The sequence below is a fragment of the Dipodomys spectabilis genome, unplaced genomic scaffold (assembly GCF_019054845.1).
Source record: "Dipodomys spectabilis isolate Male_0828 unplaced genomic scaffold, ASM1905484v1 ptg000783l, whole genome shotgun sequence".
Classification (NCBI taxonomy): Eukaryota; Metazoa; Chordata; class Mammalia; order Rodentia; family Heteromyidae; genus Dipodomys; species Dipodomys spectabilis.
Genome location: NW_024871460.1, coordinates 27,012,569 through 27,028,929, shown reverse-complemented (window position 1 = coordinate 27,028,929; position 16,361 = coordinate 27,012,569). Strand labels below are relative to the sequence as shown.

The 16,361-nt window shown below is 39.6% G+C and overlaps 1 protein-coding gene across 1 annotated transcript in view; it reads right to left on the bottom strand.

Moving 5' to 3' along the window:
- Window positions 1–16,361, bottom strand: part of Pip4p2 (phosphatidylinositol-4,5-bisphosphate 4-phosphatase 2) — a 51,710-nt gene that overhangs the window by 23,701 nt on the left and 11,648 nt on the right. The window contains exon 2 of the mRNA XM_042673068.1: window positions 4,650–4,798. Coding sequence (XP_042529002.1) covers window positions 4,650–4,798 — 149 coding nt within the window. The remainder of the gene's footprint in view (window positions 1–4,649; window positions 4,799–16,361) is intronic.

Below are 16,361 nucleotides of genomic sequence, written 5' to 3'. Positions count from 1 at the left end.
TCTAATTTGGGTAGGGGAAGGGAAATAACAAACTGCTGAAATAAGCATACAGGTTGACCCATTCTAACAATGAGATGTACAAGACACTATGTTGAAAACGAACTTTACAACTTTGGGGAGGGGGGGAGGACTTGGGGAGATGGGGAGGGAAGGGAAAAAACAAAGGAGGAGGTAAGAATGCTCAATAGGAAATGTACTTATTACCTTACTCATGTAACTATAACAACCGCTCTGTACAGCGCCTTTGCAATAAAAAGTATATAACATATTTATATATATATATGTAAAGAGGACAACAAAGACAGTATCTTGCTAGCTCTCTTCACAAAAAAAAGGGAATACAAAATGAAGAGCAAGTTTCACATCAAGAAGAACATTAAAAAAAAACAAGACAATCAAAGGTAGCCCATAAGGCTGATTTGACTCGCTTCCAGTACAGTTTCTTTTGTTATAAAGGACACTCATTGAACAACTAGGGAAATCTGAAATTAGGTCAAAAGATCAGATAGTGACACAGTAGTAATGCTAATTTCCTAAACACAATAATTACACTGTGATATGTAAGTGAACGTTCCTGTTTTTAGGAAGCTTGCACTAAAGGGATTATTACTTAGAGAGAAAAGGCCCATGGTGAAATGCTAACACTTGAGAGTCTTCAGAAGAATCATGGGCATAGATTCATTCTTCATCCTAGCCTTTGACAGTCCTTAAGTTTGCAGTAGCTCAACTTGAAATCTTTTGGGTTTTTTTTTTAATGAAAGTATGAAGAAAGTGATATACATTCTAATGAACACTGATCTTTTTTCAAGGCTACTAATATACAGTTCAAAACTCTAGAAGCTACTCAATTCACCTGTTCTCAAGGGGTAAACTTCAGGTGTGCTATGTGCTACGTTGCTCACCTATAGTAGGTTACATATATTAAGTACTTTTCAACTTGCAGTAGTTTCTATTTATGTGGTTACTAATATACAACTCCAGTGAAACCTGAGGGGTATCTATACATAACATTTTTGTGACTCTTATTGTATGTGTAATACTCTTAAAAAATTTAAATGCTAAGCAAATAAGTGAAATAACTAAAAATTATCAACAAGCCACCTATAATTTAGTAAATGATAGTAAATAAAATATATAACTCAAACATATAACTAAATTATATAACTAAATCTCAATATCTACATTTCACAAGCATCCAAAAGGTATACCTATGTAAAGTACCAAGAAAAATAGAATTTGAGAAAAAAGCACTTTTTTTCCAAAGTATACTGTGTACATGTATAGAAATACCCTCATTTTATAAATGTATTTTAAGAGAGGAAAAAAAACAAAAAGAACATTTTACTCCTGTATCTCAACAGTAATACTATAGGATTCCTAATATGGCAGTCCTTTAGAGGAGGAAATTACAGTTTTAAAAAGTGAAGTCCCCACAGATAGATACACAGCTAGTAAATGAGGAATCTGCCTGCCTACTCTGATCTCAGGCTTCTAATCAGTTAAGACATTGCCCTAGAAAATATTTCTCTTTTAATCTTTAAGTATTACTTTCTGTATTTCCAAGTCCTAAAATGTTCTTCTCTCTCTCTCTCTCTCTCTCTCTCTCTCTCATGTGTGTGTATGTACACGCACAGACGTTTATTTCCCAATTCAACCTACTAAAATAGAAGAACTAACCTTGGTTGCTTTGTTTTGTATTAATCTACACAGGTGTATCAGGTTCCTATCAGAGCGCCTACAGAAACACTGACAGCTTGTTTTAGGTGACATGACTGACAGTAAAATTCAGTAAAAGTCTACAGAAGACGGAATTGTGTGCTCTGGGGTCCAGTATGTTTGTTATTTTCAACCTAGATTTTTCCCTCAAAGAAGCATCTAGTTATCTAACATTTTCTCACTTACAAATTGAAGATCAAATTACATTTTAGACATCAGTCAGTTACATGTTAAGAAACTTCTCACTCTGTTTTCCCTTCTTTCCTCTCTTTTAATGTTACTGATCCCAAAGAAGGCTATCTGATTAGATGCCCTTCACTTTTTCTGGATGGAGTCTTCACAATTATTTGCATATTATTCACATACCACCTAGGCAGTTAACTGGGCAAAAATTCAACAAAACTCCCCTGACACTGAGAAGTAGTTTTTGTCTAGCAAGCCCCACTGATTCCTGCACTAATTTATCACTTCTAAGTGGAAAGATTGACTCCTAAATCTATAGTAACTTTGAGGTTCTTATACAAATGTCATAGTTTGCTCTGTTTACAACATAAAAGTTTGTAATTCTTCCCCCCACCCCCATTCATTAAAGAACAAGACACAAGCTTAGTGCTATATGCCTGTCAATCCCAGTAGGGACTAGGTTGGAAGTAAAATCATGAATTTGAGGCCAGCCTGGGTAGGGAGCAAAAAGCTAGTTAAAATGTTTAAAAGGTAAAAAAAATAAATTATATGATTATTAAAAGATATTAACATTATTGTTGAGTTGAAGGAAATTTTTGAGGCCCTATGTTTTCTAATTGCTGCTCAAGACTAGACACTATTAGCTTACAAATGCTGCCAAGACTACTACTAAATACACTAGTCAGTGATCAATTTATAAAGAAATCAACTGGTAAGTATCATTGATTCACATGATAAATTTCTTTTCTAGGGAATGCTCTACATTTAAGAACCCCCCCTATTTACAATAAAATATATTGTTTTATAACTTAAGTCTTTATTTTATGATTGTTTTATAAAACCTGTGAAGCCTAGTATCCATAATTTGTGGTTCTCAGATACACAATTACTAGATGTTTTATACACTTCTGAAGAAAAAATGCAAACGCCAAAAATTAATAATTAATTGCAGTTTATCAGATTGAAATTATAAAAAATAAATCTTTACTATGAAAGGAACATATCTAAGCCAGTAAAAAAATTACCAATTTTTATTATGTGAAACTCTAAAAGTTTTGCTTAAAATTTAGTTTGTTGTCTTGGAGTTTATTTTTAAGACTATTCTCTATAGTTTTGTTATTTTTTAACATTTCACTGAATTAATTCTTAATAAATGGAATAAAATGCCAAGCTATTTGTAAGGTTTCACTTTAACATAGTGATAACTGTAGGTGTCAGAACCATTTGGTAGGGGGACTTCTGAGATTATGTGAAAATGGTTTTGATACTCCACAGATATAAAATTAATGTAAATATTTTTCTACATAAGGATAGAGTCCACATTTGTACTAAAACCTAGTATATTTCTATTTTAGTAAAAATCAGAGCGGATTAAGTTGTGACAACAACTTAACAACTGACAACAAGTATAAATAGCTGCTACTGCCAATCTCATTTTAGAAAAACTCCCTATTTGTTCACAGTGTGATTTTACAGTCTAAAAACCCTAAAGATTTCTATAAGACCCTTAGGTACACACACATATATGTGTGTGTGTGTGTATACATATACATAGATGTATATGTATGTATGTATATATATATATATATATATCCTAAAGTCCAAACCATAAACTGGTAAATTAGTTGAAAAGATAGTTCTCAATAGAAATACAAATACCAAATAAAAACATTAAAAATGTTCAACATCCTTAGCCATAAAGGAAATGAAAATGATGTTGATATTCATTTCACCTTAGTCAGAATGACAATCATCAAGAAAATATCAGCAAAGGCTGGAAAGATTGGGAGGAAAAGGAGACCCTTCTACACTGCTCATGAGAATGAAAATAAACACAGCCATTATGGAACTCAATATGGAAATTTATCAAAAACTAAAACTAATGCTACCATATGATATAGCTACACCTCTCTTTGGGGTACATATCTGAAGTAATCAAAGTAGTACCTGTACACCAGTTTTTATTGCTACACTATTCACAATAGCAAAGTTATAGATTCAGCCTTGGTGCCCATCAACAAATGAATAGATAAAGGAAATGTAGTATGTAGGAAAAGGATTTATATGGTCAAGAGAGATTGGTTGCCACTATGAAAGTAGAACTATGAAATCTGTTGAAATTGTTTTGGGAAGAAAGAAAGGGGAGAGAGAGTGATAGAGCAAATGAGATTGATTGGAATATATTTGTAAACAGAAATGTATAATACATCCCTGTATAATGCTAATAAAAGAAATTTTAGAGTGAAAAGTTAAAGAAAATGTGCAGTACATATGCAGTAGAGTATTTTCATGTTACATGCAGGAAAATGTATAGAAAGAACTTCAGATCATCACTTTAAATGAAATGAGACAGACTTAGAAAGACAAATACTGAAGGTTTTCTCATATACAGGAGAGAGGTACAAGATGAGAGAGGGGAATAAGAGGCAGTGATGTAAATATGTACAGAAGTACAGAAGTATGCACATATGAAAATACCATAATGAAGCCTGTTATTTTGTACAATTTTTAAAACAGCTGAAGTGCATTACATTTAAACTGACCATGAAAACAATTAAGGAGATTTGTTTAAAATTATGGAGCATCTTTGTATGATGAAAGAAAAGCAGAAGCAAAAAAATAGGCCCAAAAAAACCCATCATAGTTGTGGACAGCCCATATCTACTCTTCAGTAACACCAGTGAAGAACTTCCTTTAGGAATAAGGTCAGATAATAATTTATTATTTTGTTAGTGGAAATCTCCACTTACCGTAGCTTCATTGCAAACCGTGCACTTAACCACATGCTGGTGCAGCTTGCCGTCCAAATTGATTAGTGATTGGCACACACGGCAGTTGATTACTGGAATACCACTGGCATCCGGACTGGCGATGGCTGTATATGGAGGTGGGAGTTCCGCTGAAAGATACAACCCATCATAGTCCCTGAGCTTGAAAGTATTAGAAGAAAGTAGAATCTATGGAAAATTACTACCATATTTATTGTTTAGAGCTACCCAACTTACTCTAGTTTCTGAGCCTATACACACATGGAACATGCTGCTAAGCAAAATAGTCCTTAACTCTGATGAGATACAAATCATGTTGGTTTAGGTCTTCAATGACACAGTTTCCTTTTGCTAATCTATTGTGAAACTATCCACTTGTATCAATCCATCTGACCTGTTATGAGAGTGGTGGCTCAGGCACAAACTAAAAATCTCTTGCTGGTAATTTGACAATCTTTAGTCAGAAATGGAAATGGTCCACAAAGTGAAGTTTTTAAATTACATATATGCATAAATTGGGTAGTTTCATGCTTTCTCTCAACAGTGGTCTAGTAAAATCACTCTAGCTAAGACAAGAATAAAATAAAGTTTTGGACATAGTCAAGGAAAGATGAAATGAGCATAGGAAAACTTGGCCTATTATTAGAGAGGAACAAAGACAGAAACCATGTTAATATCAACACAAAAATAAATTTAATTTTATTTTCAAATATCCACAAGCCATTAAAAATCTACTTAGTGACTTGTCAAATATTTATGGCTGAAATTTGTGATGTTTGGCTTTACATTCTGCAGGAATCACCACAACCATCACCATAAAAAAAAAAAAAGTAAAAAGGAGAGTAGCAAATGCTGGTAATTGATGGATATAATGACAAGAGTGGCCATATTGTTCACCCTTCTCTCATAAATATCTGAAAATTCCCATACCTCAAAGACGTACATACACATTTTGTGGGAATTTTTCCTTTTTTTTTTTTGAAAGGTCTAATTTTGACTGAGTGGACAAAAGTCAAGGCCTACAAATCAAATTTGATCTATTAAGAGAAATATGTCTATTAAAGAAATCAGAGAATAAGAATCCTGTGACACTACTACTCCTCTAGAATGGGACTTCTGAAGGGGACTGCCCGGTCCTTTCCCACAGCTTTCTCAATGATAGGCACAGAAAGCCCCCTGATGAGAGGTAATATGCTAGGATCTTTAGAAAGCCACACCCTACTCAGCATTGAAGCACAAGTAAAGAGCACAAGTATCTCAAAGGAGCTTCTTTCTGTAGCACTGCGAAACAGTCACAACAACTAATCATGCAGAGAGCTAGTTTAGAAAGAAGTTTTCTATCCATTATGTCCAATTCTGAATTCTGTGATAGTTTTCTAGTGTCAGACCACAGCATATTTAAAATCCACAAGTTGAAGGGGGGACCAAGATGGCGACGGGGCAGTAGGGAAACGCCACAGCTCTCCCCAACCAAAAAGAGAGTTCAAGTTCCAACGCTTAATCTCCCCCAAGAGACTGACAACAAAAAAAAGACGAACACCCAGAGAAAAACAGAAGGTGGAAAATAACAAAAAAGAAAGAAAAAGAAGAATTTCAGAACAGAGAAGAGCGAAGACTCCTCCCCCAACCTTTACTGGCCACGCGGCAGCGCGCCAAGCGGCGGCCAGCCAGCCCGGCGGGGGCTGCAGGAGCCCCAGAGACACGGGGAGCTGCCGGCGGGGGCTGCCGGAGCCCCAGAGAGACAGGGGGCTGCCTGCAGATCACCTGCGCAGAAGCCGCCTGAGGTACAGGTTTGCAGACTGGCTGACCGCCGCAAACAGAGAAACCTACCAGCTGGGAGATCCCACAAAGATCCCACTCCCACCCCTCACTCTCCATCCGAGCAGAGAGGCTCCATCCCGCCAAAGCTGCCCAGCACCGGCAGCGCGCCAAGCCGCCACCAGCCGGCCCGAAGGGTCCCAGAGACAAAGGGGGCTATCTGGAGATAACCTGGCAGAAACCACCTGAGGTACCAGTGTCAGACCCACCGACTGCGATAAACAGAGAAACCCCCAAGCCCAGAACTCGGACCCACGATGGGAGCCCCAGAGCTACATGGGACGCCCACAGAACACTAGAGCGTAAGACCTGCAAGGAACTAGTGCTGATCCGGAGAGCGCAGAGACAAACCCCAGCGCTCTGAACCTGTACAGAGGCCCAGCCCCCACCCCTCGCCCGCAGCGTGAATGCTGTGGACCCAACAGCGTGGACAGAGGCAGAGACAAGAGAATCACACAGAGCCACCACCGCCCAGCCCAGCCCACAACCACCCCAACTGAACTCGGATTGCAACAGCAACTGATGACCTATATCACACAGAAACAACTAGCTCCAGGGTGAGTACCCCACAGGGGACAGTGTATCCCTCAAGGGAGACCAGAGCTGGAGGGAATCCCCAGACCCTGACCCAGACTCCCTACCCCAACACCCGGACCACAGGACCCACTAAAACTGGGAACTGTTCGAGAGCTCCACCAGCCCGTGGAGCACAGGTCGCTGGCCAGGCTACAGCTCCCCTGGAAGGGAGCTTAAAGGCCCAAGCCAGGAACAGCGCCCCTGGGTCAAGACAACCAACAGTAGAAGAAATTTGAATTGTGTACCCCAGGCTACATAACCTAGGTGGTATACACAGCAGCACAGGCCCTACCGGCGTGCCCCAGGCAGGGGGCCAGGACCAGGCCTGGGGATCCAGCGCCTGAACAACACAACCAACTCCTCCCAACTGAAGTCAAAAGCTGAGCCTCAGCAGAGGGGAGAAAAACAGGGAACTGCACCCCCTGGGAAGCACGCCAGTGACAACAAAAGACCTGGGGGCTCAGGACAAGAGAAGTCCAAATCCCACCAAAACCCTACCCATATACTGTAGGCTGGGAATTGGACAACACAGGCCGCCAGCACCTGATAGTAGGCAGGAGCTCAGGCTGGTAAGGTGGCTCAGCAAAAGAGTGCTAGTCTTGGGTGCATGAGGCCCTGGATCTGATTCCTCAGCACCACATAAGCAGAAAGGGCCAGAAGTGGTGCTGTGGCTCAAATGGTAGGGTGCCAGCCTTGAGCTGAAGAGCTGAGGGACAGCACCCAAACCCAGAGTTCAAGCCCACAACCAGCCAAAACAAAAAACAAAAAAAAAAACCATCAGGAGTCCATAGCAGACTCCAGCATCTGGGAGAGTGCGTCCAGAACATGGGATCTTGCCAAGAACACCCATGGGAGCAAACAAGAGCAGTCTAGGCTGCGCAACCCTTCCAAAGGCGGGAATTGCCAGTGATCTACAGCAGAGAGCCGAGAATCTTATGTAGGTGAGACCAGCCGCTGGAGGTAGGCCCCAAACAGAACCCAGATCAGGCACAGACTCTCTCTACCAATACAGAAACAGCAACCAAGCAAAGACAGACACACCAAAACAAAATTCAGATTAGTCTCCCATAATCCTGAACCCCCATGCGAAAATCACAGAGAAAAATTACAAGGTTTATCAACACCCAGGATAGCAAGCTATCCCCAATAGCTAGCAGCCACACAGGGGAGAGCTCCAGTGGGAGCAAAGCAGGAATGGAAGACAAAAGTTGCATCAAAGGGATGCTGGAAGCAATGACTCAAGAAATAAAGCGAGAAATAGACCAGAAATTGAAAGAGCACAAGGATGAATATCAAAAGAGATACAGGATATCAAACAGGAGATGCATGCAAAAATAGAGGCAGCACACACCTCAGTAAGAAGTGAGATAAATGCCAAAATAGAAGCAGTACATACCTCATTAAGAAGTGAGATCAGTACTTTGAGAACCAATGTCAAATCCATAACGGAGTCCATTTCCTCCATGCAAACCACAATGGAAGCCACAGTTAACAGAGTGAACGAAATGGAATGTAGAGTGTCAGATACAGAAGACAGAATACACCAACTGGACCAAAAAATGACAGATATGGAAAAATTAAAATCCACAAGTTTCCAAGTAGAATCCTTGGGAAATATCACATGGGTTATTTTTCAGACTGTGAAGGATTAGCAACAAATGTTAGTTACTCAAATGATTCAGGGCTGGGAATATGGCTTAGTGGTAGAGTGCTTGGCTAGCATGCATGAAGCCCTGGGTTTGATTCCTCAGTACCACGTAAACAGAAGAAACTGTTGCTCAAGTGGTAGAGTGCTAGCCTTGAGCAAAAGAAAGCTCAGGGACAGTGCCTAGACCCTGAGTTCAAGCCCCAGGACTGGCAAAAACCAAAACCGAACAAATCAAATGATTCATAAGCCAAATTTCTGCTTCAGCCAGGGCTCTGAAAGAGACCCTTTTGAAATGACAATATGCTTACATTTCTGGAACTCTTATTCCAGAGCACTTACAAACACTGAATGTCTTAAGTGATAAAAATAGCTTTAACTCTTGGAAAGAATATAAGGTTCATCTACAATGACCTGGAATATATTAATCAAGAGGACAAAGCAGGTTAAAGAACAATGAATCAAGAATACACTTAAATCCTTGTAATCTTCAGATTGCCTTATTAAAGCTTAATAAAGATAATATTCTGGGGGATCAAGAAAATGTGGTGTATATATACAATGGAATGCTATGCTTCCATCAGAAAGAATGACATTGCCCCATTTGTTTGGAAATGGAAAGACTTGGAAAAAATTATATTAAGTGAAGTAAGCCAGGCCCAAAGAAACATAGGTCCCATGGTTTCCCTTATTTGCAATATCTAGTATATGTCTGAGTCAAGCAGAAAAGGTCAGATAAGTTGATGTTAGGGAAATGAACCCTAAGATATGTATTCAAATGTTTTTTTTCTTTCATGCAATTGTTTCTAACACATTTATAAGATTATTTCTTTGTTGCTTTGTATGTCCCTCCCCCACAGTATAACCCCTGCTTTCACTGTATTTGATGTCGGTATAATTTGTGGAGGGGAAGGGGAAAAACAAATCATTTAAATAGGGATACAGGTGGACCCATTTCAACAATGAGATGCACAAGTCATTATGTCGAAAACGAACTTTACAACTTTGGTGGAGGGGGGGGGAGCGGGGAGGATTGAGTGGGGGGGTAGGGGGAAGGGAAGGGGAAACAAAGGAGGAGGCTACAATGCTTGATAAGAAATGTACTCATTATCTTGCCCATGTAATTGTAACCCCTCTGTACAGTATTTTCACAATAAAAAAATTAAAGCAAAACAAAGAGAATATTCTCGGGGAATATTATCTAGAAATTCAAGAATGCTTGCCTTATTTTTGTAATAACTGCCAGTGAAGAATTATTAATAAAAGTTGATTCCCTCTCTTGCCTTTCCTTTGAATTATAGAGTAACATGAAACAGTTATCCCCTAATCCAAGATCTTTGATTTAAACACAATGATAGAAAAGAAACTTAAAGGCCAGGTGCTGGTGGCTCATGCTTGTAACCCTAGCTGTCAGGAAATCCGAGGCTCTGAGGATCACGGTTCAAAGCCAGCTTGGGCAGGTAAATCTATGAAAGTCTTATTTCTGATTAACCACTAGAAAACTGGAGTGGATTTGTGGCTCAAAGTGGTAAAATGCTCGCCTTGAGCTAAAAGAGCTCAGGGACAGTGCCCAGGTCCTGAGTTCAAACCTCACACCCAACAAAAAGAAAAAAAAAGAGAAAGAAAATTTCATTTAAAAAATGCAGAGGATGGGCTAAGAATGTGGTTTAGTGGCAGTGTGCTTGCCTAGCATGCATGAAGCCCTCAGTTTGATTCCTCAGCACCACATAACCAGAAAAGGCCAGAAGTAGCGCTGTGGCTCAAGTGGTAGAGTGCTAGTCTTGAGCAAAAGGAATTTCAGAGACAGTGCCCAGCCCCAGAGTTCAAGCTCCAAGACTGGCAAAAAAAAAAATTTAAAAAATGCAGAAGGTAAGGAGTGTGGTGGTCACATCATTCAACTATATGAAGAACTCTGAATCATCTAATGAACAAAAGTTTTCTTTAAAAGACCTAATAACCATCAATAGGTGAGCTTATGGGATTACATGAAACTGCAGAGCTTCTGCATGGCAAAGGACATAGCAAGATTAATAAAAATCCCACAGATTGGGAGTAGATCTTCACTAGCTATACAATAGACAACGGCCTCATACCTAAAACATACAATCAAACCCCCCAAAAACAAATCCTCAAAGAAACAACCACCCCATTAATAAGTGGGCTAGAGACTTAAAGAGAGACTTCTCTGAAGAGGAAATAATGACTAATAGACATATGAAGAAATTTTCAACATCCCTGACCATAAAAGAAATGTAAATCAAAACTACATTAAGATTCCACCTCACCTAAGGATGGCCATTATCAAGAAAACTGGCTGGCGGGGAAGTGGCCAAAAGAGAATGCTATTACACCGTTGATGGAAATGTAAACTGTGGTTCAACCACTCTGGAGTGGTTGAACAGTATGGAGGTTCTTCTAAGGGCTAAACATAGAGCTCCCCTATAACCCAGCAATCCCACTCCTGGGCATTTACCCAAATGACTACAAACAAGGCCATACTAAGGCTACCAGCACAATGATGTTCATTGCAGAACTATTTACCATAGCTAAGATATGGAACCAACCCATCACTAGATGAATGGATCAAGAAAATGCACAATGGAATTCTATGTGTCCCATTCATAAGGAAATGGAAAGACTTGGAAAAAAATCATACTAAGCCAGACCCAAAGAAACATAGGCTCCATGGTTCCCCTCATTTGTAATAATTAGTATATGTCTAAAATAGTTCTATCAGAGGACCACAATAGCTTAATAGCTATACATATATGACCATATAAAATGATGCTAATCTAGATGAACTCCAAGATATGGAAACAAAAAGATTTTTTAGTGTACTGTTTGCAGTTATTTCTTTTTTCATATTTTTCCTTTGGTTTACACCATTGTCACTTTGTTATGTCAGCACTCTTTGTCTTATAGATTAAGTTTAGTTAGTTTGGGGATGGGAAGATGAATCATAGAAATGGTGAGACAAAAAGGGGATGGGAAGCAGGAGAAAACCAGAGAGAGGAAGGGTTTGACAAGGATTCTATTCATTTCCTTACTTATGTATCCGTGACCCCTCTGTACATCACCTTTACAAAAAAAAAAAAAAAAGAATCAGTTGAAGTGCCACAGAAGCCTATAAACTCCATGAATTTTTCCTCTAAGAGTTGCAATACACAGTTATCAATTGTGGAACAAGAAAAGCTTCCAATGATAGAAACGTGTTCAAATCTACTCTTACTAGAGTTCTGGAATGGAAGGGGGCAGACTAGTAGGGATTAGTAGGGATTATGAGCTCCAAGAGGCTAATAGCCTATCTAGCTTGGTCTTAAAGCATTCACTGGTACTTATGCCTGATCTCTGACAGGTGATTACTGAATACTTATTGAATGGCTGAATTAGTGAATCATTGAAATGTATCAGATACAGAAGTACCTGAAAGAACAAAAACAGTAAGCACATAACTGTCAATCTTCTTTTAGAGGAGGGGGGTGATGGGGTGAAGAGTGAACCTACCTAGAAAAATGATTTCTCCACTAGAAGAATACTCTCTCCCAATCTTGCACTAAGAGAGATGAGGTAGTCCAAGGGCAGTAACCTCTGCGATCAATCCAAGGTCTGAATCAATCCCAGAGATCAATAGAATGACAGATGCTGTAGCCTAATTGCTCCACCAAACAATGCTTCTAGGCCCTTCATTTCACATTAGTCCAGACCTAAGATAATTTAGACATGTTTCTTGTACTTCTGTTCCCTGTCTCTCAGATTTACCCCAAACAAATCTTTACCTATAGCTCAGATTATATGTAAGGAACTTTAAAATTTTAGAGATTTGTTCCAGTCAGTAAACCAACAATAATTTAAAATTAAAACATTCAATAGCCAGGCACCAGTGGCTCACGCTTGTAATCCTTATCTACTCAGGCGGCTGAGATCTGAGGATCATGGTTCAAAGCCAACCCGTGCAGGAAAGTCTGTGAGTCTCTAATCTCTAATAAACCACTAAACTGGAAATGGCCCTGTGGCTCAAGCAGTAGAGCACTCACCTTGAGCTGAAAAGTGCAGGGACAGCGCCCAAGCCCAGAGTTCGAGGACCACAACCAACAAAAACAAAAACAAAAAATATTCAACAGCCGGGCGGTGGCTCACGCCTGTAATCCTATCTACTCAGGAGGCTGAGATCTGAGGATTGCAGTTCAAAGCCAGCCCAGGCAGGAAAAGTCCGTGAGACTCCTACTTCCAATAAACCACCAGAAAACCAGAAGAGGCCCTGTAGCTCAGGGGTAGAGCGCTAGCCTTGAGCTGAAGAGCTGAGGAACAGCACCCAGGCCCAGAGTTCAGGCCCCACGACTGGACCTCCCCCCCCCAAAAAAAAATAGCCATTTTTTGTATGGAATTCAGGAAAACTTTTTCCTCAATGTGGGTAACATTTGCTAGGCTAGTAGTATTTAACTCTACAAAACCCACGTTAACTCTCCAAAATTGCACATTAGATATCAAAGCATCTTATAGATATCTTATAGTCTAATTTCTTTACTTTTTAGAAAAGAAAGCTAGCACCTAGAAGTTCTAACTTTTGAAGGCTTATATAGAAACTCAGTATAACCAAACTCAACAGGGCCAAACTCTGCCTTTGCAAAATAACAGAACTCTCAATAAGTAATGAGTTAGTATTGGAGAAAGATATAAAGACTAATAAATTCTCTGGAGTGGTAAATTCACTTAGAACCCTAGCTACTACAGAGGCAGAGGTGAAAAGAAATGAGCTTGAGGTCAGTCTGGGTAAAGTCAGTAAGACCATATCTCAAAACACAAAAAAAAAAAATCAAAAGCAAAAAATCCCTCCCTCCAAAAAACACACATGAGGGTGTGGATTAAGTGGTAGAATGCTTGTCTAGCAAGTATAGGGCAATAGGTTCAATCCAAAAACAAATGAAGTGATTCTGTAGAAACAGCCAAAAATCTGACCTTGAGAAGTCCTGGATAGAGGTGTGGCTCAAGAGATAGAGTGCCAGTCTTGAGCAAGAAAACCAAGAAAGAGCTCAAGGCCCCAAAAATAGTTCTACAAAATTAAATCTGGACTAAAGAGGATTGAGAAGACACAAGTGTCATAGAAAATAACTGAACAAAGTACAAAAAAAATCATTTCATGGTAATAGAAACTTCATAAAAAATCTTGAGATACATAAGAGACAGAATGAAAGCAAATGGATCAAAAGGCAAACAATGGTGTTTTGCACCACTTAGAAGAAGCCATTATTACTCTGTAAATCCACAAAATTAGTTTGCATTTTCCCATCACAAAACCTCAACAGTAATTTATCTGTCAGATAGCCCCTGTGTCTTGCTAATTCATCCTGGTATATTAATCCATACTTCACTTCTTCCCAGATACATCCTCCAGATTGTAAAGACTGAAATCAGTCTTCCTGGGTTGCTCTGGCCCTAATCATCTGTTACTCGTTTATGTCTCTCCAATGGCAATAATTGCCAGTTTAATTCAATTACTTCACTTGCACACTCTTTATATTCAATCCTACAGGCCCTGACACAGCCCCAAAAGCCTTTGTCAGAACTGAAAAATTGTATCAGATTAAATTGAAAGATATTTTAGGATTCTATTATAGGAGGAGGAAAGCCTGGCTTCTTTCTCCTCTGATTTCTATTGCAGGGATTCACTTTGCTTTAGCATCTTTGAAAGAATGTAGGCTAAGCACAAAGCAAGCTTGGCTACCATGGGTGGGTTGCTTCTAATGCCAAACCTCCCCAGCCTAGCTCAAGGCAGAGAAAAGAAAGGCCATTTTCAACTTTCAAATTCCTTCTCTAAAAGCAAAGAAATGCTACTTCAACTCAGGTTCTCCCAGAACCAAGACACTCAGCGGGTTCTATCTGGCCAAAAGTCAGACTAGAATATAAATGTGCTAGCGAGTTTAGGTGCTGACCCACACTTCCTAATCCCCCTGCTCTATCCAACATGTGATGTTGGAGCTGGAACACTGCAAACCTTACTTTAGCCTTGCCAGCTAGCCATGAGTTCTCTATTAAGACAAAGGTGATAGAGGAAGCCTGCAAGGCTGGAGAAGTTAAAATGCACTTGCTTCTTCTACTTGCTTCTTATGAGCTTCCAATCTATTTGCTGATTCTCTGAACATCACTCCAGGAATACTACTACTTCATGCTGGCAGTAGCATTTCTTTTCCATAGCAACACCAGATCCAGTTAGCAGTTTTCATTTGTCAGAACCAATTTCACTGTATGCCACACTAAGAGAAAGCCCAGTGCCAGCTAGCCTAGTGCTCCTTCCTCAAGTGTACAAGATCTTCCTCTAGAGTTCAGAGATATTAACCCTCTCCAAGGTTGTGTTTCATCACTGCAGGACCCTCTCTCTGCATGGCCAAGTTTTAATGACTCAAATATTTTCCCTTTATTCTTCAGCCTAGCAGTAGTAGCTGCTTTCTGCTACATCTTGAATATGTTAGTCATATTGGTTGCCTAGATAACTTGATATGCTAACTTAGTTAACAATTCTTTATATTAAGTTCTACTGTGGGGTTTTTTGGTGTGTGTGTGTGTGTGTGTGTGTGTGTGTGTGTGTGGTATGTGTTGTTCTGCCCAGGTTCTGCCTGATACAGAAACTCATAAGAATGATCAAAGCAAATAAAAGGATGGAATGGAGGAACTCACATGTTGAGCTCCTCACTGGAGGGCAATAAGATGGTAAGAATCAATGCATATGGTACCATCTGATGAATCAGATTATTCTTTGTACTTAAGTATGATGTTTGTAGTGTCTCGCTTGCTCATCATGGCAGTAATAATCACTTCATGGACCATGAGTGATAGATTCCTATGAATGCACTGGACCCTTAAAGAGAATATGAGGCTCGGGTCTCCCATTTCTCAGCTCAAGTCATACAAAGCCAGAGAACTATCATAGCGTGATATTACCATGAATTTATAATTAACAAAGGGATGATGGTAGAGTGCTAGCTAGCCTTGAGGGAAAAATAAAGGGATGATACTGCAACAAATCAAACAAAATTTAATTGTGTAGATTGTAAAATTATGATATAACTCCCTGAAAAATCAGGACATGGATTGCAGAGAACCTGTAATGAACCAACTAGTTGTACTCACAGAGGTGAGATTCTGGAGCCACTCTGAGAGACTTTTCCAGGTAGAAATGAGTTTTCCCTCGGCAGGGGCCTGCCTTCTCTTGCTGGAAAACTCTGCCTCCACCTGAGACCGTTGCACTATAAGTAAGTGGCAGTTTTCCTTGAGATCCACTACCAAACCTTCTTGCTGACCCAGTTCCAACATGTTCCAGAAGAGTAAGTATGAAATCTAACTGACAAAGAACCAGTTCACACATAAAGAGACTTGCAAGATTTTGAGAAACTTAGTAATATGTGTAAGTAGGTCTAAGGCTGATAAACCAAAGAAGATAGTGATGAATGGAGTATCATTTTATGGATTCATTGCTTGTGTTAAAGCTAGAAAGGGCTCTAACAAGTTGACTTTTCAATCAATAAACTTTGGTCTTAGCATTTATTGAAATGTCCCTAGCATGATTCTGAAGCAGCAATAAGGGGTTGAAGTGGATTTATCATAGAAAGCCTCCACCCCCCCCCTTTCCTCACTATATCCCCTTAGAAGGCCCTGAGTGT